This window comes from Macaca thibetana, chromosome 14, assembly GCF_024542745.1.
Source record: "Macaca thibetana thibetana isolate TM-01 chromosome 14, ASM2454274v1, whole genome shotgun sequence".
In the NCBI taxonomy this organism is placed as follows: Eukaryota; Metazoa; Chordata; class Mammalia; order Primates; family Cercopithecidae; genus Macaca; species Macaca thibetana.
In genome coordinates this window covers 69,840,901-69,867,109 of record NC_065591.1, presented here as the reverse complement: position 1 = coordinate 69,867,109, position 26,209 = coordinate 69,840,901, and the positions used below count along the sequence as shown (strand labels likewise).

The 26,209-nt window shown below is 48.6% G+C and overlaps 2 protein-coding genes across 7 annotated transcripts in view; both read left to right on the top strand.

The window, feature by feature from the left end:
- Positions 1 to 14,912, top strand: part of KCTD21 (potassium channel tetramerization domain containing 21) — a 540,409-nt gene extending 525,497 nt beyond the window's left edge. For 2 of the 6 annotated variants that reach the window (XM_050757490.1, XM_050757494.1), the window contains one exon: positions 11,567 to 14,912. In XM_050757490.1, coding sequence (XP_050613447.1) covers positions 11,596 to 12,378 — 783 coding nt within the window. In that variant the 5' untranslated portion in view covers positions 11,567 to 11,595 and the 3' untranslated portion in view covers positions 12,379 to 14,912. Of the gene's footprint in view, positions 1 to 274; positions 1,003 to 5,288; positions 5,946 to 9,721; positions 9,820 to 11,566 lie in introns of all 6 variants that reach the window. The other 4 variants (XM_050757488.1, XM_050757489.1, XM_050757491.1 and 1 more) reach the window with 4 other exon arrangements.
- The window catches only part of CLNS1A (chloride nucleotide-sensitive channel 1A), an 820,929-nt gene that overhangs the window by 237,711 nt on the left and 557,009 nt on the right, over positions 1 to 26,209 (top strand). The gene's annotated exons all lie outside the window — the stretch shown is intronic.

Here is a 26,209-nt window from a genome sequence, read left to right as displayed (position 1 = left end):
GCATTTACTCCCAAGTAATCACCTCGGCCTTGTCACATGCCTTTAGATTTCAGATTGAAAATTCAAGAGAGCATTTCAAAATTAGAAAGTTTTAAAAATCCAGGTGGGGAAAATGGATCTGACTAAACAGGAGAGAAATTTCTTCCTCTTTCCCTATTCTGCATGCTTCTGTGGATATAGAAAGGGGCACCCCCAGCCCCAGCAGGGGAGCCAGGCATCCATTTACTTAAGTAAAGTTGGCGGTGGTAAGGGGTTAGAATAAAATTCTCCGGAGATGCAGAGAAGGAATGAATTCCAGCTGAGAGACCTGGCCGACGCATGGGATTTGTCTTCAAGGTCCAGGCAGAGGGGATGGCAGATGCCAAATTGCAGAAGTTGAAGAGGGCCTGGTATGGTTGGTCTGTAAAGTAGGTATGTAATAGTATCTACTTCATCTGTGAGACTGAAAGAGATTAACATGTATAAAGTACCTAGCACGGTAATAACTGCTCAATAAATGTTAGCCATTATTATTACTGTTGTAGTGTTTGTTATTGTTACAATCATCATCTGCCCAGGAACGTGCCTAGGGCTGCACAGCTAGTAAGGGGCAGGGGATGATTCAAATACAAACCCAAGTAATGCCGAATACCTTGCATGGTCTGCGCCTACCCCACACAGCCTCTCCAGTTCTTTTTTTTCTTTTCTTTTTTTTTTTTTTTTTCTTTTGAGACAGGGTCTTGCTCTATTGCCCAAGCTGGAGTGCACTGGCGTGATCTCGGCTCACTGCAGCCTGACCTCCCAGGCTCAAGCAATCTAACTTTTTTTTTCTCTGTAGAAACGAGGTCTCATTATGGTGTCCAGGGTGGTCTCTCAAACTCCAGAACTCAAACGATCCTCCCACCTGGGCCTTCCAAGTGCTGGGATTACAGGCATGAGCCACTGCGCCTGGCCTCTCTCCAGTTCTTTCTGCCCATCCTTGACATTTCTGAGGCCCAGGAGTGGCCTTTGTCAACATTCACAGTGAGTCATGACAGGAGTTTCTTTCCTGCTGGGGTACAGAGATTCTGGGTTCATGACGAGGCAGGAAAAACAAGGCCTGAACAGCCATCTTCTCCCAGGCAGAATCACAGCACAGAAGATAGGCAGGCCTGGCCGGGCATAGTGGCTCACGCCTGTAATCCCAGCACTTTGGGAGGCCGAGGTGGGTGGATCACTTGAGGTCAGGAGCTTGAGATCAGCCTGGCCAACATGGTGAAACCCTGTCTCTACTAAAAATACAAGAATTAGACAGGCGTGTGGCACGCTTCTGTAATCCCAGCTATTCAGGAGGCTGAGGCAGAAGAATCGCTTGAACCTGGGAGGTGGAGGTCACAGTGAGCCGAGATCATGCCACTGAACTCCAGCCTGGGTGACAGAGTGAAACTCCGTCTCAAAAAAAAAATGGCCTAGTGGTGTGGTTTCTGTGGGTAGTGGGTCTATCCAGACTGCCCACCCGGACTTAGATTCTAACTCCTCCACCACTTAGCCCTGGTTGGCATCCTCACCCTTCAAAATTCAGCAACACTCGGGAAGGAAAATTATGAACTTTTCACACTTCTAAGTAGTAGTAGTAAATCTGTAACTTATTAAGTCTGGCTATTTATTGGGGTCTGGCACTGTGACTGTAACTTTACATCTATTGGCCCTATGAAGGATGTATTCTTCTCCCTTCTTTTAAAATACAAATATTTTTAAAATTGTCAAGCTTACATTAAAGCTTAAAGTACAACCCTTAACCTAGATACGCCAATTCACAATTTGCCAATTGTGCTTTTACACAAACACACACTTTTTGGGCCAAATTGTTTAAAAGTAAGTTACAGACATGTTTATTGACGTTTGACCCCTAAATTCTTCAACATGTATCCCTGATAAGGACATTCTACTACATAACCATAATACATTATGCATTATAAGCAAGAAGTCAGTATTACCCAATGTAATAGTTATTAAAAATTTTCTGCCAGGTGCAATGGGTCATGCCTGTAACCCCAGCACTTTGGGAGGCCAAGGCGGACAGATTGCTTGAGCCCAGGAGTTCAAGACCAGCCTGGGCAACATAGTGAAACCCCATCTCTACAAAAACTACAAAATTTAGCAGGATGTGGTAGCATGCACCTGTAGTCCCAGCTACTTGGGAAGATCACCTGAGCCTGGGGATGTCAAGGCTGCAATGAACCATGATTGCGCCACTGCACTCCAGCCTGGGCGACGGAGTAAGACCCTGTCTCAAAAAAGAAAAAAAATTATAATTGCCCAAAAATACCTTATATAGTTTCTGGTTTTTAAAATCAGATCCAGTCAAGATGTACAGATTGCATTTTATTATATCTCTTTTATCAACTCATTTAATCTAAATAGAGCCCCTTGGCACGGTGGCTTATGTCTGTAATCCCAACATTTTGGGAGGCCAAGATGGGCGGATCACTTGAGGTCAGGAGTTTGAGACCAGCCTGGCCAACATGGTGAAACCCCATCTCAACTAAAAATACAAAAATTAGCCGGACATGGTGGTGCGTGCCTATACTCCCAGCTACTCAGGAGGCTGAGGCAGGAGATGCTTGTACCCGGGAGATGGAGGTTGCAGTGAGCCGAGATTGTGCCACTGCACTCCAGCCTGGGCAACAGAGTGTGACTGTATCTCAAATCAGTAAATAAATAAATAGAGCTTCTCCACCTATTTAAATATGTTTGATTGGTTTATCAATGATTAGATTTGGGTTAGATTTGAGTTTTTGGCAATATGTGTACTTACTGCATGTCAGGAGAATATGATGTCAGGGTCTTAGTATCCATGAATGCTACATTTGATTATTAGGTAAGATCATGGCAACGTGATCTCTCTATCGTAAGGGTACATTTTTCTCTCTTACAATTAATAAGTAATCTGTGAAGTGATTCTCTAAGTCTGTTATAATTATGTGTTCCTGATAACCTTTCACACCACATCCCTGGATCATCCTTGCTTGAATAGCAACACTGAGGGTTGCAAATTGGTAATTTTCTAATTCTACCATTCCTTCTGTGTTTATTAGCTAGTATTCTTTTTTATAGAATAAATTTTCCCTGTCTCTATCTTTCTCACTCCCTTCTTCTCACCCTCTCTTTGGGGAATAACATTATGGACTTCTGTTTTTTGTTTGTTTGTTTGTTTTTGAGACAGGGTCTCACTCTGTTGCCCAGGCTGGAGTGCAGTGGTGCGATCTTGGCTCACTGCAACCTCCACTTCCCAGGTTCAAGCGATTCTCCTGCCTCAGTCTGCCAAGTAGCTGGCATAACAGGCACGCGTCACCCCGCCCAGCTATTTTTTTGTGTTTTTAGTAGAGATGAGGTTTTGCCATGTTAGCCAGGCTGGTCTTCCAACTCCTGACGTCAGGTGATCCGCCTGCCTCGGCCTCCCAAAGTGCTGAGATTACAGGCATAAGCTACCGCCCCCATCCTGGACTCTTTGTTTTGTTTGTTTGTTTGTTTGTTTGTTTTTAAATCATTGGTTTATATGAACTCACCTTGAACTTTTCCTGTAAAAGTTCAGGAATCATCAGTTTCTCCAGGAAGCCCTGGTTTCTTTTAAAAGAGATGATGACATTCAGAAACAAAGATCCAGGGCTAGGTGTGTTTATTGCTACTGGGTGTCATTTCTAGGCTCTCTGAGTGAGCACAGCTAGGAAATGATGGATAGGTGATTGACTGATAGATGATAGATGGACAATTTTCATTACTCAGTACGTTTATTGTTACAACAGCTAGTCCCCACCGACAGGATTGCATGGTAAGTCATTTCACTATGGAAGTAATGCTGATTATGGAAGTGGACAGTAATGTAGGAAAAAAGGAAACTGCACAGAAAAGAGCCTTTGCCTACTCCAGGTCGCCATGAGTATACAGGCTGTTGGCTAGGCCCTCTGTGGCTGGGTTCAGCTTCCTGCCGAAGACCTCTAAAGGACTGGTTCTCTGAAGGGTGTCCAAACCAGAACTTCCCAGACGCCATGACTCTGAGATCAAGAATGCACATGAAGCCCTGGGCAAGGGATTCACACTCTTTGGGTCTGCTTTAGGTTGTCTTTGAAATAAAGACAATGTGATCAGTCCTGCCTGGGTCCCAGAGTTGTAAAGATCAATATATTTATCAATAGGTTTATTTTTAAACATTGCTAGTTGTGTCTCTTCACATTTGTTACCAAATTCCTTCTCTTCTCATTGTTTTAAAACCACGGAGTGAAATGTCATTGCTTTATAATCTGGTTTTAATACATTGTGCTAAGATGTCTTATTCAAATATTCTTTCAGGTTATCAGTCATCAGTGCTTCCAGATTAAAATTTTAATTATTTAAATCTTTTTTGAAAAATACTATTGAGATTTGGATTAGGACAACATAACAACTATAATTAATTGGGGGGTGGGCGGGCTTTGGAATAAGGCCTGGCTCTGTCACCCAAACCAGAGTGCAGTGGCACAATCTTGGCTCACTACAACCTCCACCTACTGGGACAAAATCAATTATTAAAATAGAAGAAGTTCCTATAGCTATTATCACTAGGGAAATTACAGTGTTTTTAACCCTGGCCAACAGCTGGGGACAAATCTAAAATGTATATTGCTTATTATATCACAGTATCCCACAACCCCTCCCCCGAGTGCGAGGCGGTGACTATGCAGACGTGAGACATGCAGTTGCTCTCAGCCCACAAACTAGGCAGTGGTTCCCAAAAAAAATAGTTTTGTCACCCACAGGATGAAGATACCATGATCCAGTTCATGGACACCCAACTGAAACAAAAGGTTCACAACAATATATAATTGGTCACAGCCCACTTAACTGTATTGATGTCGTGACTTGCCAGTAGGTCACAACCTTCATTTTTTTCCTGTTTATGGAGGTAAAACTTACGTATGGTAAAATTTACCCCCTTTTTTTTTTTTTTTTTTTTTTTTTTTTTAATTGAGACACAGGTCTCACTATGTTTTCCAGGCTGGTCTTGAACTCCTGGGCTCAAGTGACCCTCCTGCCTTGGCCTCTCAAAGTACTGGGATTATAGGCATGAACGACCACAGCTGGCCAAAATTCACCCTTTTAGATGTGTACAGTTACATGAATTTTGACAGCCTTTATAAAGACATTTGACCACCACCACATCATATTACTTTGGTGCCAACCTAATAGAATATTCCCATCACTCCAAAATATGCCTTGTGTTTCTTTGTAGCCAGTCTTTTCTCTCCAACCCAGCCCCGGGAATTCGCTTAATCTGATTTCTGTCTTTATAGTTTTGCCTTTGCCAGAATGTTATACAAATAGAATCATGCACCATGTAACCTTCTGAGGCTGACTTCTTTCACTTGATGTAATGCTTTTGAAATTCAGGTATGTGGTAATGTCTTTTAGTAGTTCCTATATATTGCTGAGTCATATTCTATTGTATGGATGTACTACAATTTGTTTATCTGTTTACATTTTAGTTGTTTCTGAGTTTGGGCAGTTATGAATAAGCTGCCATAAACATTCACATATGAGTCTTTGCATGGACATATGTCTCCATTTCTATGGCTGAAATATCTAGGAGCAGAGTCATTGCGTCATGGGATAATCGTATGCTGTATTAGTCCATTCTCAGACTGCTAATAATGACATACCCGAGACTGGGTAATTTATAAAGGAAAGAGGTTTAATTGATTCACAGTTCCACAGGACTAGGGAGGCCTCAGGAAACTTAAAATAATGGCAGAAGGGGAAGCAAACATGTCCTTCTTCACATGGCAGCAGCAAGGAGAAGTGCCAAGCAAAGGGGAAACCCCTTATAAAACCATCAGATCTCTTAAGAACTCACTCGCTATCACAAGAACAGCGTGAGGAAAACCACCCCAATGATTCAATCATCTCCACCTAGTCCTGCCCTTGACACATGGGGATTATTACAATTCAAGGTGAGATTTGGGTGGGGACACAGCCAAACCATACCATGTGCCAAATTATTTTCAACAGTGGTTACCATTTGCCAGCAGTGTATGAGGTTTCCATTGTTCTGTGTACTCACCTTCATTTGGCATTGTCAGTTTTCATATGAGCCACTGTAATAGGTGTATAGTAGCATGTAATTGTGGTTTCAATTTTCATACTGTAATGACTAATGATATTGACCATCTTTTCATGTGATTGTCGTCATCTACATATCTTCTTTGCTGGAGTATTTGTTAGATCTTTTGTCTGGTTGTTTTTTTTTTTTTTAAGTAGAGATAGGGTTTCGCCATGTTGGCCAGGCTGTTCTTGAACTCCTGGCCACAAGTGATCTGCCCGCCTCAGCCTCCCAAAGTGCTGGGATTACAGGCATGAGCCACTGCACCCAGCTTTGTCAGTTTTTTAATTGGGTTATTTTCTTACTGAGTTACTGAGTTTTGAGAGTTCTTTATATATTCTGGTTGACAATCCTTTATCAGATAGGTGTTTTGCAAATATTTTCTCCGTGTCTTATTCTTTCATTTCCTTAACAGTGTCTTTTGAAGAGCAGACGTTTTTTATTTGGATGAAGTCTAGTTTATTGATGTTTTTAATGGTTTGTCCCTTTTAGGTCCTATCCAAGAAATCTTCGCCTAATCCACAGTTGCAAAGATTTTCTCCTAGAAGTTGTGTAGTTTTAAATTTTATATTTAGGTCTATGATCTGTTTTGAGTTTATTTTTCATATATGGCATAAGAGATGGACCAAGGTTCTTTTTTCCCCATATGGATGTCCACTGATCTGCATTTTGATAGAGCCAGGGAAGAGGGCTATGTGCAAAGCAGATCACTGCAGATGGAACGGTGAGTGCTGCCAGAGGGGGTTGTGCAGGGCACCAGGAAGCCCTGAGAGGAGAGCTGTTAACCTGCTGGAGATTGGGGACAGCCATACAGAGGTGATGACTCATAGGCTGGGCCTGAAAGGTAGACAGCAGAGAGAAGGTAGACAAGGGTGGTCTAGGGACAGCAAAGGCAGAGCAGGTGACAGCATGAAGGAGACTGACTCAGTGGTGTCCGGAGTGTGTGGAGGAGGTCAGGGTTAGACATGAGAGGGGAAGAGGAAGGTGGTTTGGGCAGGGCCGGTGCTTCAGGGAGGTCTGCAGACCAGAAAGGAAGGTAGACAGAAGGCAGGGAGCCGAGTGAGGATGTAGGGGTGAAGGGGGCAGGGATGAGGCCTGAGCTCTGGGAGTAGCTATAGGGATGGGTTCAAGGAGACAGTCAAGACAACCTGTAGGGCTGGAGTTGGGGCTGCCTCCCTCAGGCAGTTGGGTGGCTGAGTTCACAGCAGAGTTAGGGGCAGAGGAATGCACAGGTGAGGCTTCTGGTACCTGTGTTACTGGTGGAGGGTCTTGACTATGAGTTGTCCAGGTCCTTGGCATTTTGAACAAAGTAGCAGAGGGGCTGGACGTGGTAACCCCCACACTTTGGGAGGCCTAGATCGGCGGATCAGTTGAGGTCAGTCCAAGACCACCCTGGCCAACATAGTGAAATCTGTCTCTACTAAAAAAAATAATAAAAAGAGTAGCAGGGGAATGAAATGCAGGAACGAAGCAGCAAAAGCAGGAATTAAAGTGAGAAAGCACTCCACAGGGTAGGAGTGCCGGAGCAAGGAACTCAAAGGCCCAGTTACAAAGTTCTCTGGGCTTTAAGTACCCCATTTGAGGTTCTTATCAGCTACCCCTTATCTGGACGAAGGATTTAGTCTGTGGCTAATTAAAGGCTGAAGTGAATGGGCACCCTATGCAGATAGAGGGATGGTGCCAATCTAAGGCCCCCTCCCTTTCCATCTGAGACATGGTGGAGTGGGAGGGTTGCTGGGAGAGAAGCGTTTTGATCGTTTGTCACCCAGCTGGGGAGATGGAGTTTTTCCTCTTGGTTCAGCTTTAGGAATTTGGTGTTAATTGGCCTTAGGGTCCCTGCCCCCAGACCCAGGGTTTTCCTTTTGATCCAGCTTTGGGAAGTCAGCAGAATTGGCCTCAGATTTTTTGCCCCCAGACCTTGGTGTTTTCTCTTTCATGAAGTTAGCACAAATTGGCCCGGTTCCGTGTCTCCAGACCCTGTTCTCGTGCCTCGCTTGCAGAATATCCAGGTGGAGGTGGCCAGGAGGCAGCTGGGAAGCTATGGGGGGCTGAGGCTCAGCGGTGTTAGTTCCCACTACCTGACTGCAAACCTCCGCCGACTCATGAAGCTCCCCTTGTGTCGTGTCATTGTGCCTTTTGTAGCAGGGCCGTAGATTTGTGATGATGGACACTGTGGCCTTGTGACTAGAAAATAGGGGCTTAGACCAGGCACGATGGCTCACGCCTATAATCCTAACACTTGGGGAGGCCAAGGCAGACAGATCACGAGGTCAAGAGATCGAAACCATCCTGGCCAACACGGTGAAATCCCATCTCTACTAAAAATACAAAAATAAATTAGCCAGGTGTGGTGGTATGTGCCTGTAATCGCAGCTACTTGGGAGGCTGAGGCAGGAGTATCGCTTGAATTCTGGGAGGCAGAGGTTGTAGTGAGCTGAGATCGCACCACTGCACTGTAGCCTGGTGCCAGCGAGACTCTGTCTTAAAAAAAAAAAAAAAAAAAAAAAAGGGCTTGGAGGACTGAGCTCTGTGACTCAATAGGTAAGGGGAGATTACCACAGAGAGCTTCCTATACTCGGAGCAGGAGACCTGCCTGCTAGCCAGCGTCTGCCCTGACTGCCTGTACAACTGTGCTGCTCTCCCCAGACAAATGACTGGGAGCCATGACATCATCGGGGGCACAGGAAAGCAGGTGCTCTGCTGCTTTTGCAAGCAGAGAAATAGGAGTTTGGGCACCTATCCAGGGGTCCCAGGGAATGCCCTGTTGCTCCTGACCTCCCCTGCCTGTAATGCTCTGAGCACTTCAGCACTAACGCATGGAAGAGATAAGGGTCTGTGGACCATGGAACTGTCCATGTCCTCTCTGACACCTGCTCCTTTTCCTGCCATGGAGTTGAACCACTTCACAGAGCCTGGGCCTGAAACCCAGTGTTGGGAGGGGGGTGTTTGTTTTCGAGGAGAAAGAGAGACTGAAACTAGAACATGCACATTTCTATCCAGAAAGAATAAAAAGAGGGCAACAGGGAAGAAGATTCTGGACTAAGTAAAGGGGACCCACTCCTGGGTCCAGCTCCTGCCTGGGCCCTCTGGAGACAGAATTGGCCAGATTCAGCCCTGAGTCACAGCACCCTCCCCAGTTGCTGCCTGGCAGTCAGTCTCCACAGCAGCAGCCACGCCCCCAGTGGCGGCTCGCCCACACCTCTGTGGGACCTCCCCACCGTCTCACAGCCCATCTGCTCCAGGCTTCTACTGACAATTTTGTATTTCACATGGGCTCATTTCTCCTCCAACACTCCAGATGGGGAATGCCTTTCTACAATATCAAAGTGCCCTGTTAGACTGGGGAGGACTCATGAGGAGACATACCCCCGCCCCCGCCAGAGAGTCGAGCATGGCAGCCGAATATCTCACACTGGCATGGCCCCCATCCTCTGGAGAAAGGAGGCCTCAGTGCAGTCGGCCTCTTCAGGAGGCAGAAATGTTGAGAAGTTCTTGCCACCCCTGCTGGGTAACTTTGGGGAGGTGCCTCCTCAAACCTCTGTTTCTCCATCTAGACAGTAAGCATGCTTGGCAGGATGGGTTTTTGTTTATTTGTTTTTTGAGACCAGGTCTCACTCTGTCTCCCAGGCTGGAGTACTGTGGCGTAATCACGGCTCACTGCAGCCTCGACCTCCCAGACTCAAGCGATCCTCCCACCTTAGCCTCCCAAGTAGCTAGGACTACAGGTACTCGCCACCACACCCTGCTTTGTTGTTGTTGTTGTTGTTGTTGTTGTTGTAGAGACAGGGTTTCGCCATGTTGGCCAGACTGGTCTCAAACTCCTGAGCTCGCCTCGGCCTCCCAAAGTGCTGGGATTACAGGTGTGAGCCACTGTGTCTGCCAGCCAGATAGTTTTTGATGGACCAAGGTTCATTCCCAATGGTCTCCCACATCTTCTACCTGTCTTGTCACTGTGCCTTCATTCTCTCTTGTCTCCTCTACCAGCACAGGCTCTTCTGGGGATAATCCTGGGGCCAGTTCCTGTTGGCATCCCTACCTGCCATGTAGGGGAAGGATGACCGAGTCTGTCCACAGGCTGGCTCTGGGGATGGTATAGTGTTGGAAGCTGCAACTGAGATCTCCTGTTTTCTAGAACATGTGGTGAAGGAGATGCGCCAGCCATAGATGCTGACAGCTGGGAGATCGGGGGGCTTTGTTAAGGAGTGGATAGGTTACCTTCAGGAGGGTGCTCTGACAGAGTCCTGCATTTGCACTGACCTTGCAGCCAGTTTCAGAGAAGTTTGGGGTGTTATGACAGCAAAGGACAGGCCACCAGGAGCCAAGAGCATTTTCATGGCAAGGCAAGTCAGCATGGGAGCAGTGAAAGTCTAGAAAGGATTGTCGTTTGCAGTCCGGACAGCCGAATGACCTACTGTGGGCCTTGAAGATAGATGGAAATGACACTAATCATGGCCATTCGTTGTCAAATCTTTGAGAGAAAAATAATTAAATTCAGCAGTGTCATTGGTACAGAAGGAGGAGCACTGAGCCTGGATGCATAAATCTCAGACCATTTGTTGAGTACTTAGAACATACCGATCTTTGGCTAGTAAGCATTTACACATTTTTCTTTCATATAAAGGAAACTGAGTTTGAATCCTGGCGAGGCACTTCACCTTTCTGAGCTTGAGGAATGAATCCTGGCACAGTTTTCCTCATCTGCACAACAGGGATGGATGATTATATTGTCTATGTCAAAAGATAATACAACTTTTCTTTTTTTGAGACAGAGTTTCATTCTTGTTGCCCAGCCTGGAGTGCAATGGCGCAGTCTCAGCTCACTGCAGCCTCCACCCCCTGAGTTCAAACGATTCTCCTGCCTCAGCCTCCTGAACAGCTGGGATTACAGGTGCCTGCCACCATGCCCAGCTAATTTTTGTATTTTTAGTAGAGATGGGGTTTCACCATATTGGTCAGTCTGATCTTGAACTCCTTACCTCAGGTGATCCACCCACCTCAGCCTCCCTAAGTGCTGGGATTACAGGCGTGAGCCACCGTGCCCAGCTGATACAACTATTATGCAAGCAAATATATGTATAAACACGTAGCATAGCTTTCAGTCCAGGCACGTTTTCCTTTCTTTCTTTAGACCAGTGGTTCTCTATTCTAACTGAACATTTAGAATCACTAAGGGAACTCTTTCAAAAAACCAGTGCTGGGGCAGTATTCCAGACCAATTAGAACAGAACATCGGCAGGGGGACCCAGGCTTTAGGGGTCCTTTCCTTTCTTTTCCTGTTTCCTTTTCCCTTTCTCCTTTCTCCCTAGTGAAGCTAATGTACTTTGCACAGTGTTAACAATTATCACCCATTCATCAGGTATTAATTCATTTCAATCCCAAGGGCATAGGCTTGATGTACAATAAGGAGTTAAGGACTGTGAGTTCTCAGATGAGGTTTGGTTATAGTCATTTCTCACTTGTCACCCTCTCCAGGGCCACTTCCAGCAACCCAGTCTCCTGCCATGTCTGACCCCATCACGCTGAACGTCGGGGGGAAGCTCTATACAACCTCATTGGCAACCCTGACCAGCTTCCCTGACTCCATGCTAGGTGCCATGTTCAGCGGGAAGATGCCCACCAAGAGGGACAGCCAGGGCAACTGCTTCATTGACCGTGACGGCAAAGTGTTCCGCTATATCCTCAACTTCCTGCGGACCTCCCACCTTGACCTGCCCGAGGACTTCCAGGAGATGGGCCTGCTCCGCAGGGAGGCCGACTTCTACCAGGTGCAGCCCCTGATTGAGGCCCTGCAGGAGAAGGAAGTGGAGCTCTCCAAGGCCGAGAAGAATGCTATGCTCAACATCACACTGAACCAGCACGTGCAGACGGTCCACTTCACTGTGCGCGAGGCGCCCCAGATCTACAGCCTCTCCTCCTCCAGCATGGAGGTCTTCAACGCCAACATCTTCAGCACCTCCTGCCTCTTCCTCAAACTCCTTGGCTCTAAGCTCTACTACTGCTCCAATGGCAATCTCTCGTCCATCACCAGCCACTTGCAGGACCCCAACCACCTGACTCTGGACTGGGTGGCCAATGTGGAGGGCCTGCCAGAGGAGGAGTACACCAAGCAGAACCTCAAGAGGCTCTGGGTGGTGCCTGCCAACAAGCAGATCAACAGCTTCCAGGTCTTCGTGGAGGAGGTACTGAAAATCGCTCTGAGCGATGGCTTCTGCATCGATTCTTCTCACCCACACGCTCTGGATTTTATGAACAATAAGATTATTCGATTAATACGGTACAGGTAAAAGGACCCCAACAGCATTGGAGACGGGGAGTCCCAAGAAGCTCATGTCAGCCAGGTCTTGGAGGGCATCTCGCCAGTGATGCGAGGCAGGGGACTGTACTAATCTGTATTAATTGTGTAGCAGGACTTGATTCCCCCCATGATGAAGTCCACCTTTTGGAATCCATTGTCCTCTGAACAGAACCACCTTTTTTCTTGCCATTTTGAGCTGCAGATGGGCTATTGTGACAAGTGAAGAGTCAGCTGATGTGTACTAAAGGAGGCCACAGGAGGATTTTCCAGCCGGGACAAAGGAGTGGCGGCTTTCTCCTGGGCTCCACCCATCTGTACCACTAGCCAGTGCCGCGTTTATCCATCTGTAAGAAGGCCCTGCTGGAGAGGATGGGATGAGAACAAGAGGCTACCTCTAGTTAACCACGACATAAAGTCCCCAGCAGTTCCTGTCACACCTGCTCCTCCCTCCCTAGGGTGCATCGATAATTGTGAATGTTTGCCCAGGGGTGACCGTGTTTGGCTGGCTTGGAATGCCATGCATTCTCAGAGCCCTGTTAGTGTCCCCTCCTGGGGGACAGAGATGAGGTGTGGCAGGGTCTAGAGGAATGAGTGTCCAGGCAGAGTTCAGAAGGTAGGAATGTGCCTCTTGATGGGGCTGAATCAAGGGATTCCTGGCTTCAGAAAGGGTCTGCTATCTCTGCAAAGATGTGCAAGAGTCTGGAGCCAGTGTAATGAAAGGCGCTTCCAAATCCAGTCTGTCGCCTGACTTTTGTCATTGTTTTCCCAAAAATTTGAGGTATCATTGAAACAGGTCATTTTAAACAAATATATTATGGATTCTCAGGGTTAGAAATAATTCGATGATTATTTCTCCCTCCCCCACCCCTAGAACACCCCAGCACATCTGAGGATGAGCGCCTCTCCCTGGGCACCAGCAAGTGATCACCTTGGCCTGCTTGCATACCTCAGCTCATAGGTAGTGCGCCATCCCCAAGGCAGCTCCTGCCATGGTTGGACGGTGCTGACTGTTAGAAAGTTCTTCCCTATATTGAGCCAAAATCTGTTCTGCCACTTGCTGGATCTTGGTGGCAGACCTTCGCTTTCACCCAGTTACATATCTTTGCTTTCAAAATAGTCACCTTGAGAGGCCAGAAATTTTTCTGAAAACATTATTACTCAGAATTCAGATTCCCCTCTGGGATCTGTCTTCAGAATCAAAGTTAGCTCTTTTCTATCCCCTGTAAGTCGTCCCCTTTTGTTATAGCTTCATCTCGTTTGTGACCCCCATTTCACCCACCGTCCTCACAAGCTATGGCTCCATATGCCTTTTGACCATTTTCTGTTGGAAGAGGAAGATTCGCGGCCCCTGAGGAGATCCGGAAGAGAGAGACAGGGTCTCCGAGCGTGCTGTGCAGCAAGGAGCCCAGGAGTGGTGTGGACCATAATAGTGCCCTTAGGGTAAATGTGTGGCCCCTAAGACCCTGCCCTCAGGAAGGCGGCCTTCCCCTGCAGTCCTGTGTCCTACCCCTGGGTCTCCGTGGGGTGCCATCCAGGGCAAGCAACCCAAGCACTGCTTCCCACCGGGTGATAAGCTGTGCAGGCCTCCAAACTGCACGTCATGATTCATCCCTAAAGTGAGCTTGGCCTTGAGAGTCCCAGGGTCCTCCCCCCGGGCAGGGGTCCTCAGACAAAGCCAAGGAAGCCTGGTGACACAGGCACCCATGGGAGGTGGGCCCAGAAAGGGGCTTCCCGTAGATAAGCCCTGTGAGTAGGGAGCTTGTACACTGGGCCATGGGCAGAGCCAGCTCCCTTGAGCAGTAAAGGCCCTTTCCCCCCTAAATGGGACCCAGGAGTCTCTCTGACAGCTTTTCTGCCAGGTGCAGTGGCTCATGCCTGTAATCCCAACACTGGGAGGCTGAGGCGGGAAGATCACCTGAGGTCAGGAGTTCAAGACCAGCCTGGCCAACATGGTGAAACCCCACCTCTGCTAAAAATACAAAAATTAGCTGGGCATGGTGGCAGGCGCCTATAACCCCAGCTATTTGGGAGGCTGATGCAGGAGAATCTCTTGAACCCAGATAGCAGAGGTTGCAGTGAGCTGAGAGTGTGCCATTGCACTCCAGCCTGGACGGCAGAGTGAGACTCCATCCCAAAAACAAACAGCTGTCCCAGGCCAAGAGTACTTGGGAAAGCCCTTCATGGAGAACCCAGTTTAGACCAAGTAGCAAAAGCTGTGGTCACAACAAAACAATGTGAGGAAGAAATCTTACAAATCACCACTGCCCTTTTTCCTTTTCCGTAAAACTGTCCATCTTTTCGGTGCTCCCTAATCCAAGCAGCTTGACTTTAGAGAAATTGCAGAAGCAGTGAAGCCTCTAACATGCTGTGTGACTTTATGTAAGTCACTCACCTCACTGAGCCACCTCCATTTCTTCATCTGTGAAATGGGCATAACAGTAATACATAACCCTACCTACCTCACAGGGCTGTTGTGAGGATTAAATGAAATAATGTACGTGAGAATACAGTATAAATGATAAAGGACTGTTATTCTTTTGTGTCTGCTTACAACGGGGAAAAACACTGGTCTTGAGTCACAGTGACGTGGGTTTGAATCCAGAGCTCCAAGGCTCTGTAACCTTGGACAAGTCACTGAACGTCTCTGATTTGTTTCCTCATCAGGCAACAACCCCTTCCAGGGTTATGCAATTTAAACGAGCTGGTGTCTGTGAAAATTCCGAGCTAGGCCTGGCACCCAGGAGCTCAGTGCTCTTGCAGGAGGTAGTCAGGGTGGACTCTTGGCGGGGGCTAGGAGTTCCAGGAGAGTAGTTTAACAAGCCCTTACGGAGCACTTGCTGTGTCGGTCCTGAGGACGGGAACAGCCACGAATAAGCTCAGCTAAGTTCAGCCTGGAGAAAGTTTAGAGCTTCACACAGCGTGCTGTGGGAACTCAGGGAAAGGGCTCAGTTCTCAGAAGGAGGCTTGTGGATGGCCAAGGTGGGCCTCTGAGGGTAGGTCAGCCTTAACAGAATAAGCAAGAGAGCGCCATGGGCACAGGGAACAGCAGGAGCAGAGCTGGCAGCCAGGCAGGGAGGGCAAGCAAGGGCGGGTGTGCATTCACACCGCCGCTGCACTAGGGGCGGGAGGGGGCACGCAGTGCAATCTCATTGACCGCATCCAGGTTAGGTGAGCTCGGCCTTCTGCTTGGCAAAAATGTGAGAAAGATGGAGAACAAATGTGCAGCAGTGATGGCAGCACCATCGGTGGACGGGTGAGTCTGAGTGCGAATTGTGAGCAGGGATGTGCTTCTTGTGAGCCCCTCACTGTCCTGGGTGAGACCCTGTGGCGATCTCACCTGGACTCAGTTTACCCTTTTATGCTGCCAAGGGCTCCATCCCAGCAGAAGGAGCAACGCCGGGAACACAACACTTGTCAGCTCTCAGTTCCTGCCCTAGGTGTGGTCCCATGCATGCCGAGGGACAATTAGAATGGGTGCCTGAGGGAACCCTAAGCACCCACTGGTGTGACTACTTCATGAGGACCACCACCAAACGGGCCCTGCGTGCTTGAAGGCCAGCAGCAGGCACCACTCCGTGACCTCATGCCCTTAGCACCTCCAAAAGCCCTCCACCCTCTTAAGAAGGGCCTAGCCTCATGACCCTGGTCTGCCTTTGGGCCAGAGCTCCCAGTGCAGGGGTGGCCAAGGTCCCCACTTGCCCACACCTCAGAATGTGCAGCCTGGGACGCAGCCACTCTGTTTTGTAAACTGCAGCCTAAATCACACAGCATTTGTCTAACCACCCGTTTATTCACTCCAAATTTCCAGCTTCCTTTTACAAATTACTCTTAAAACAGTCTGACTGGGAGGCCGAGGCAGGCAGATCACGAGGTCAAGAGATCAAGACCATCCTAGCCAACATGGTGAAACCCCATCTCTACCAAAAATACAAAAATTAGCCAGGCGTGGTGGCAGGCGCCTGTAATCCCAGCTACTTGGGAGGCTGAGAGGGGAGAATAGCTTGAACCCAGAAGGCGGAGGTTGCGGTCAGCCCAGATCGCACCACTGCCCTCCAGCCTAGCAACAGAGTGAGACTCCATCTCAAAAAAACAAACAACAACAACAAAATCATCAGGCTAGGTGTAATCACCTGTAATCCCAGTTGTTTACAGATCAGACCTGTAATCCCGGCACTTTGGGAGGCCAGGGTAGGCGGATCACTTGAGGTCAGGAGTTCGAGACCAGCCTAATGAACATAGTGAAACCCTGTCTCTACTAAAAATACAAAAATAGGCCAAGCATGGTGGTGCATGCCTGTAATCCCAGCTACTTGGGAGGCTGAGGCACAAGAATTGCTTTAACCCAGGAAGCGGAGATTGCAGTGAATCGAGATCACACCACTGCACTCCAGCCTGGGCCACAAAGCAAGAATGTCTAAAAATAAAAATAAAAAAACATCAGTCTGTCATTAGTAGGGGCTTAGCCAAGGTCAGTCCTGGGCCAGTTTCTTGGCCCAAGAAATTTCAGCCCATCCCCTTCCTGAATTGCAGTCTCTCCACACTGACCGCCTACATCTGCCTGTGTCCCAGGGGACTCTGGGCTGATGGGGGTGGGTGGCTGGCTGGGAAACGAGGCCTGTGATCAGCTCTGGGAGCAAAACAACCTTGATAACAGGCCCATCAAAGGGAGGGACGGGACTCTGGCAGCTCCGTCTGCCCAGACAGCCTGGTGACCTCAGTCTGCTTCAGAACCTTCGGGACAGTGTGGCACCAACCGAGCTGTGGAAACAGTCCGGTGACACACTCACCCCAGTCTGAGGCACAGAGACCAATGGGGGCTCACTGAGCAACTCATGGCACCCAGGACCCCACCTGACACAAAGGACAGCAAAACAAGCTTTGAGGCAGGGCTGCCTGGCTCTGAAGCTCATGAAGAAGTGCACGCTCAGCCTGCTCTATCTGACCCTCTCCACTTGTTTTCCTGGTCCCGTTTCCTGCCAAATTCCCTGCCACTCCCACCGTCCCACCACCAAAACACAGGGCACAACCTTTGTCAACATTTCCAGGTTAGTTGGCAGCCCCAGAGTGTTGCAGCCCATTCACTTCCTTACGCCAAGTCCCTCTCCAAAGCCTGGGTTCCCCTTTACCAAAGAGTTGGGCAAAGGCCTTGTTGAGCCACATTTGAAATCCCTAGAGATCCTGCCAGCTAAAGAGCAAAGGTTAATGTGTTATGATATGGGTACCCCTCCCCAGCCCTAATCAGTTCACTTTATACATCCTATGTTGGATTTGTTTACTCGACACCTTTTTGCTTGACACCTTGTATTAAGTTGCCAAGTGCCTTCACATCCACAGTTTCCTTTCACGGAACCACAGGATATGTCTTGCCATCCCACACTTGTCTGGGCCTCCCTTTACCACTCTGTCTTCACAGCTCATCCTTCAACACTGTGTAAGCCCTGCCTCCTTAACTCTACCCAGTAGAGTCAGTCCCAGCCCAGGCTGTGCCATCCTATACCTGGTGAGGACTTTCATCATCACACGGCACTTGTTCACAGCTAGTGCTGCACTGGTAAACAAAGCCCTGATCTATAGTATGATAGTATGGGCCAATTTCTTCTAAATATCATCACCATCGTCAGTTTCAAATAAATACCGTCGGCCAGGTGCAGTGGCTCACACCTGTAATCCCAGCACTTTGGGAGGCCAAGGCGGGTGGATCACCTGAGGTTGGGAGTTCAAGACCAGCCTGACCAACATGGAGAAACCCTGTCTCTACTTAAAAAAAAAAAAAAAAAAAAAGCCAGGTGTGGTGGTGCATGCCTGTAATCCCAGCTACTTGGGAGGCTGAGGCAGGAGAATCACTTGAACCTGGGAGGTAGAGGTTGCAGTGAGTCAAGATCATGCCATTGAACTCCAACCTGGGCAACAAGAGTGATACTCTGTCTCAAAAAATAAATAAATAAAATAAAATAAATACTGTCACCACTGTCAGTTTCAAGCCACTAATGGGATGTCACCACCAACCTGGAAGACAGACACAGAAGCGGCTCTGGAGAGCAGCTAGGATGAGCAGCTCCAGCCCCCCACCATCTTTCTGGCTGATTCACATGCTGGTAAGGGCAGGGGCTCTGTCGTGCCAGACTAGGGACTGGCCCCTAGCATCTTCTTCTGCCCCTTCATTCTGTGACACTAACCTGTGAACATAATGCTTACAGATGGAGTGGTCCTGTGATTTCTGTATTTTCCAGTGTGAACTGCTGGACTATATAAGCACTGCTGGGCATAAAATGACCAGCAAAGTGGAGTCACTCAGTGGCATGTCACACCACTGACATGCCCACGAGTGTAGATGGAAAGCTTTTGTGGGGGGAGGCTCACTATCCTGAAACATGATGCTTACCACCTCCTTAGAAGACAAGCCAGGTTAGACAAACCGAACCACCCTGCCCCCAAACCCCAGCCCCACCATTCCTGAGCAGAGACAGGCTCTCCATGACCGCCCCATGTCCTGACCTAAGACAGTATAGAGAAGACAAGAGACTAGGTCACCAAGACCCCCTGAGCCTCACATGTCCAGGCATATTCCCTCCGCTGCCTTCTTGTATCCCTTAACGAGCTGACCCACATCACATAGCGAAGGGGGACCCCTCTCCTAAGTTAGCTGACCAGGCTGAATTTGTAACCATAAAAATAAGAAACTAACCATTTACCTCTTCGAGTGCTGTCTCCCAAGGTTACTAAAAGCAGGCCTCTGGCATTCCTGACAAGAACCAGACCAGGTGCAGTTGGCTGAAGACAAGATGGACTCCAGCATTGACCTTTCACCAAGTTTTCCTCATTATAATCATATCGTAATACTAAAAATCACACCCAGGGCTGGAGATTTAACGCGCTAATGAGACATACGCATGAGAAACACGTGGTCAAACTGCACAGGTGCTAAAAGTTCCCCATCTCTACATGCCTACATGCCACTCCTTTTTTTCTTGCCTCAGCTACCTTAAAATGACAAGAGCCAAGTCCTTCCAGGAGCTAGCACCAGGATCCCTTTCCCGTATAATGCTCCCGTGTGTTGCTCCAGCTGCAAGCCTATGAAACCTTGCCTGAGTAAAACTTTTGTTTTGGCCTGGTGTTTTTTGTTGTTGTTGTTGTTGTTGTTTTGAGACAGAGTCTTGCTCTGTCGCCCGGCTGGACTGTAGTGGTATGGTCTCAACTCATTGCAACCTCCACCTCCAGGGTTCAGGCGATTCTCCTGCCTCAGCCTCCAGAGTACTTGGGACTACAGTCGCGTGCCATCACACCCGGCTAATTTTTATATTTTTAGTAGCGACAGGGTTTCACCATGTTAGCTAAGCTGGTCTCAAACTCCTGACTTCAGGTGATCCATCCGCCTTGGCCTCCCAAAGTGCTGGTATTACAGGCGTGAGCCACCGCGCCCAGTAGGTATTAATTTCTATTTACACGAGAGCCAAAAACTAGAGCTCCAAGCTGGGCTAACAAAGTCACTCCCGCTGCTTGGAGTGCCCCACTGATACAGGAGTTAAAAAGAAATCACTTAGGCAGACAGTAAGGGTATGGGAGTCCTTGGTGAGGCTTTTCTTTGTAATGAAAAGTAGCCCAAAATCATTTTCTACCAAATAGCAGCCTGTAAAATCATGCTGCAGACATAGACAAACAAGCTGGGAGCTTGCACAGCTCAGTGTGGGCAGGAACTAGGGACTAGACACGTTCAAGGCAGCAACTCCATCATCCCGTCTCTGCCAGTCATGTGTATGGTAAGGAGCAGACAAGATGGCACCGGCCAAGGAGAGTTCATTTGCTTCATAAGATTAGGGTGGGGCAACCAGCCTTCCTCGCCACACCTGATCAAAACAATCTGTGAGCCCTACATAAATCAGACACTGCCTCCTCCAGCTGGACTATAAAGTCTGGTGTATCCACCAACAGCCAGTCTTTTCCACTCAGAGACCCCTCTCTCTATATAGAAAGAGCTGTTTCTCTTTCTCTTCTCTTCCGCTTATTAAAACTCTGCTCCTAAACTCCTCACGTGTGCCCGTGTCCTAAATTTTCCTGGCGTGAGAAGACAAACCCCAGGGTATATACCCGAGACAACGTAGCCCCTTCACCACCCTCTTCTCTCCAATGACCCACACCCTGTCCATCCACAGTGGTCACCCTTCCCACCTACCCTCTCCCTAGCCCTTCACCCTGGGGTCTTCCAGTGTCCACAGGTTGGCATCTCCCTGGGTCTGAGAAACAGAGCTCATCATCACATGTTCTGTTTACAGACTGAGTGCTTGTGTCCCTATGATATCCCTGAATTGAAACCTAACCCCCAATGTGATGATATTTGGAGGGATAGGATTTGAGAGGTAGTTAGGTCATGAGAGTGGAACCCTCATGAATGGGATTTGTTCCTACAAAAGGGACCCCAGGGCTGGGCACGGTGGTGCACACCTGTAATCCCAGCACTTTGGGAGGCCGAGGTGGGTGGATCACCTGAGGTCAGGAGTTTGAGACCAGCCTAACATGGTGAAACCCCATCTGTACTAAATACAAAAAAAAAAAAAAATTAGCTGAGCATGGTGGCGTATGCCTGTAATCCCAACTACTCGGGAGGCTGAGGCAGGAGAATCACTTGAATCAGGGAGGTGGAGGTTGCAGTGAGCCGAGATCGTGCCACTGCACTCCAGCCTGGGCAACAGAGTGAGAATCTGTCTCAAAAAAAAAAAACCCCACTCACGCCTGTAATCCCACCTCTTAGGGAAGCCAAGTTGGGCGGATCACCTGAGGTTGGGAGTTCCAGACCAGCCTGACCAACATGGAGAAACCCCATCTCTACTAAAAATACAAAATTAGCCAGGTGTGGTGGCGCACACCTGTAATCCCAGCTACTCAGAAGGCTGAGGCAGGATAATCGCTTGAACCCAGGAGGCAGAGGTTGGAGTGAGCCAAGGTCACACCATTGCACTCTAGCCTGGGCAACAAGAGTGAAAGTCCGTCTCAAAAAAAAAGGAGCCCCAGAGGGTTCCCTTTCCCTTTCTACCCCATGAGGACACAGGGAAGACAGACAGCTATGTATGAGGCAGGAAACAAGGTTTCACCAGACATCAAATCTGCCTGTCCCTGATCTTGGACTTGGACTTCCCAGCCTCCACAATTGTGAGAAATACATTTCTGCTACCCAGTTTATGGCATTTTGTTATAGCAGCCTGAATGGACCAAGACATTCAAAAATACTGTTAAGCACCTGCCATGTGCCAGGCCCAGGGCAAGGCTCTGGGAAATCAAATACAAATCCCGAACATTCCTCCCCTGGGAACTCTGGTGGGGGTGAGGAGCAGATAAACAAATTCCAATATGGTGGTCAGTGCTAAGTGGGAAGTCCGCTCCAGGCAGACTGGACCACAGAGATAGGGTGGCCAGCTTTAGCAACAGTGCCTCAATGGACACAGCTCTTTACAGTTTACAAAGCACTTTACTTCCTTTTCTTCATTTCATCCTCCTAACAGGGCTCTGAGAGAAGATGCACAGGAGGTATTTTTTTTCATAGATGAGAAACTAGGGTTCATGGAGGTGGTCACATTAGGTGTAAGTATAGTGCCTGGCACATGGTAGGCCTTGGCTGATATTAAATTGAATTAAGTATCATTTAATTCAAGTTAAATGACCTGGTTGAGGCAAGAACCCAGCCTGAATCCTCCCTTGGGATTATTTCCACTCAACTGTGAGGTCAAGGACAGAACCAGGCTTCCCAGTGCCAAGACTCTGACCCAGGCTTTCCACTGTTGCACCAGGCGACCCTGAGCAAATCACTTCACTGTCCTCAGCCTGAGATCTTCCTCGGCAAAATGCGCAAGGTATTGTTGGGCTCTACCAGCTAGAAGTCTCTTCTAGCCAGAGCTGAAAGGAAGCATCATCCTCCTATCCGGGGAGATATGCAAACAGAGACCAAAAAAATCCCTTGATGGGGCTGCCGTGGAGGCTTCAGACTAAGGACTGTTCCCCAGCATCTTCTCCCACCCCTTCATCCTGTGACACGAACCTGTGAACATAATGCTCACTGATGGAGCAGTCCCTTGATTTCTGTATTTTCTAGTGTGAACTGCTGGACTGTATTAAGAGCTGCTGGGCACAAAATGACCAGGCAAAGTGGAGTCACTCAGATGGCATGTCACACCAATGACATGCCCATGAGTGTAGATGGAAAGCTTTTGTGAGGGGGAGGCTCACTCCCCTAAAACATGGTGCTCCCCACCTCCTTAGAAGACAAGCCAGGTTAGACAAGCTGAGCTACCCTGCATCCCACCCCTGGCCCCACCATTCCTGAGCAGAGAGAGGCTCTTCCTTACTTGGTTGCTAAGCAAGGGGGATGTTGTAGAAGCCGGTCAGAATGTGACATTCACAGGCTAATTTTTGGCATAGAATCTGAGAATGCTGTGCTAGAAGGAAACTTCTGACCAACCATCCAAGGTGAAGAGGAAAGAGAACTGGCTTTGGGTCAGGCAGAGCAGGTCCAAACCCTGGCCCTGCCTTGGTAAGCAGCATCATCTTTCTCAGTCTCCCTGACTGCATCCCTGAACCTGGAATAAAAATGCCTGTGTTACCCATCACATATGGTGATGATGAGGATTAAAGGAGACACAGCATGGAAAATGGCTGCCTCCTCTCTACTCTCTTCACTCCTTGCTCTCCACACTGAACAGAGCTCTCCTGGAGCTGGGGCTACATCTCACCCTGTATACCCCCAGCCTTCAGCATACCACCTGGAAGGGGAGGCCCCCAGTTCACATTTGTTGGATGAGTAACTGAACTCCACTGCTTTACCCAAGAGGAAACAGGTCCAGGGAGGCAGAGGGACATGGCCCAGTCCACAGCCAGGGAGGGAAAAGCCAAAACCGAACCCTGGGACCCCTGACTCCAAGCCCTCTCTCTCACACACACCATCTTGTGCATGCAACGTTTGGCAAAGCCCTCTTAGCACTTTTATTTACTTATTGAGACAGGGTCTCATTCTGTCTCCTCCTCCTCCTCCTCCTCCTCCTCCTCCTCCTCCTCCTCCTCCCCCCCCCTCCTTCTTCTCCTCCTCCTCCTCCGTCGTCTTCTCCTTCTCCTTCTCCTTCTCCTTCTCCTTCTCCTTCTTCTTCTTCTTCTTCTTTTTGTAGAGATGAGGTTTCACCATATTGCCCAGGCTGGTCTTGAACTGCTGAGCTCCAGTGATCCACCCACCTTGGAGGGATTACGGGCATAAGCCACCGTGCCTGGCCCCTCTTTGCACTTTGGAGCCTTTCTTCTTTCAACTTCCTGGTTGGTGAGTAGCAGCTTTAGAGCAAGAACCCAGGTCTGTCAGATGCCCAAGTGATGGGCTCATTTTACAAGGCCCACCAAAAAGCTCAAGTGGGGCCTATGCAGCTTTTGGGATCTGTTTCCCAGCCATGGATTTAGCCAGTTTTCCAAGTGAGGAGCCTCGATTGGGATGATGCTTCACCATTCCACTTCCCTGTGTGGACGCTGATACTGGATAGCAGCCAGCATCTGAGGCCCCAGGCACATCGCCTGCCCGCCCCTCCACCTCGGTGGATCCTCACTGCCAAAAACTAAGAAACAGAATCTACTGTCTTTCATCAATTCTAAGACACAACACGTATTTTTTTCAAATTTCAGCATCTCTGAGATCAGGGTGAGACTTAACAATTGATGGTGTCTTACAATTACAATTTATAGTATTTATTCTTATGTGGTATTAATAGAACATAAAACAAACTTGTGTCTTGAAATTGTCTGGGATGAAATGCAGTCCAGTATTGGCCAGCTGGGCAGTGTCACTGCAGGTCTGTTCACTGTTCCCCCTAGGCTACTTAGACCCCAGAAGTTTATTTCCTTCTGAGCTCACTGTCCCTTATTTCACCAATAGCAAAAATAGAACCACAAAGCCAGCCATCTGCAAGCCGAGGAGAGAGGCCCTCACTAGACACCAATCCTGCCAACACCTTGATCTCACACTCCTAGCCTCCAGAACTATGTGAAATAGATTTCTGCTGTTTGAGCCACCCAGGCTGTGGCGCTTTGTTACAGCAGCCCTAGCAAACTAATCCAGTGAGGAAGCTGAGGCACAGAAAGGTAGAACAGTGAGGAAGGGGCTAAGGGGGATTTTGCACCCAGGCTGTTGGCTCCATAGCCCGTGCTCCAAACCATGACCCCCACCACAGAGGAGGCGTCACGGCTCCAGCCCAAAGCAGTGCCACTGCTCAAGGGCACTCCCGCTTCCCAGCACCCGGGTAGGCCTGCCCACCCTAGATGGATTCCTGGCTGCTCCTCTGCCTCAAATTTCTCCAGCTGAGTATGGACTACAAAACCAGGATGGGCCTGGGACAGAGGAGAAGATGGACCACGATGGTGGGGCAGAGAAAACACACACACACGCACACACACACACACACACACACACACACATATAGCCCTTGTATCCAGGGTTCTTGGCTCCTAGAGCACTGCTCTTTCTGCCTCTTCACATTACCTTTCTGCCTCTTTCACTAAGGCAACCCCATAGTCTGATGCTCAGCCCTGGTATGAATCTTGCCATTAAAAATCCGGTGCTGGGTTACAACTACCACTGGCCAGGCACCATCAGGATCGTTGTGTGTATCATCTCATTTAATCTTGACAACAATCTGAGAGGTCACAATCATAACAGTCATTGACAAGTGAAGATACTGAAGCCTAAATGGATTAAATGGTCCAGGGAGTGAAGCCAGAATGTGGCAGAGCTAATATTCGAAACCAAGTCTGTCTCATGCAGAGGCCCAGAGCTACCAAGTTGCACAGCTCCAGGGGCTCCATTCAAACAAAATAATAGCATACGATATGACTGGTGCTCCCAGGAGCTGTGCAGCCCCCAGCCCTGCAAAATTCCTCTTCTCCCAACCTCCTAGTGTTCCTAATCTAGGGATGTAGAAGCTAGTTCCTGAGTCTCCATGGGGAAGGCACTGTTCGGCCCTGGGGGCCTAAGCCTATCCTTTTAGGTGGCATCACCTACTAGGGAAGATGGGCAAGTAAACAATTTCAACATAGACCAGGTTGTGTTAGAGGGGCAAAGGTAAAAGGGGTGAGAGAGCTGAGAGAACCAGGGACCACACTGAGGGGAAACGGGATGATCAGAGATACCTTGCCAAGGAGAACACCCTTATGATGGATAAGTAAAAGTTTCCTAGGTAGACAAGGTAAGGAAGGTCATTCCAGCCACAAAGGACATTATGAACAAGTAATCATCACTGGCCAGGTGTGGTGGCTCATGCCTGTAATCCCAGCATTTTGGGAGGTAGAGGCAGGAGGATCCCTTGAGCTTAGGAGTTTGAGATCAGCCTGGGTGACAGAGGGAGAACTCATCTCTACAAAAAATTTAAAAATTATCCAAGCATGGTGGTGCACGCCTGTGGTCCCAGCTACACAGGTGAGGTGGGAGGATAGTTTGGGCCCAGGAGGCTGAGGTGGGAATGAGCCGTGATTGTGCCACTGCACTCCAGCCTGGGTGATAGAGCGAGACCCTGTTAAAAAGAAAGAAAAAGAAAAAAAAGGGCCAGGCACAGTGGCTCAAGCCTGTAATCCCAGCACTTTGGAAGGCCAATGCAGGTGGATCACCTGAGGTCAGGAGTTCGAGACCAGCCTGGCCAACATGGTAAAACCCCATCTCTACTAAAAATACAAAAATTAGCCAGGTGTGGTGGTGCACGCCTGTAATCCCAGCTACTCGGGAGGCTGAGGCAGGAGAGTAGCTTGAACCCAGGAGGTGGAGGTTGCAGTGAGCTGAGACTTCACCACTGCACTGTAGCCTGGGGAGC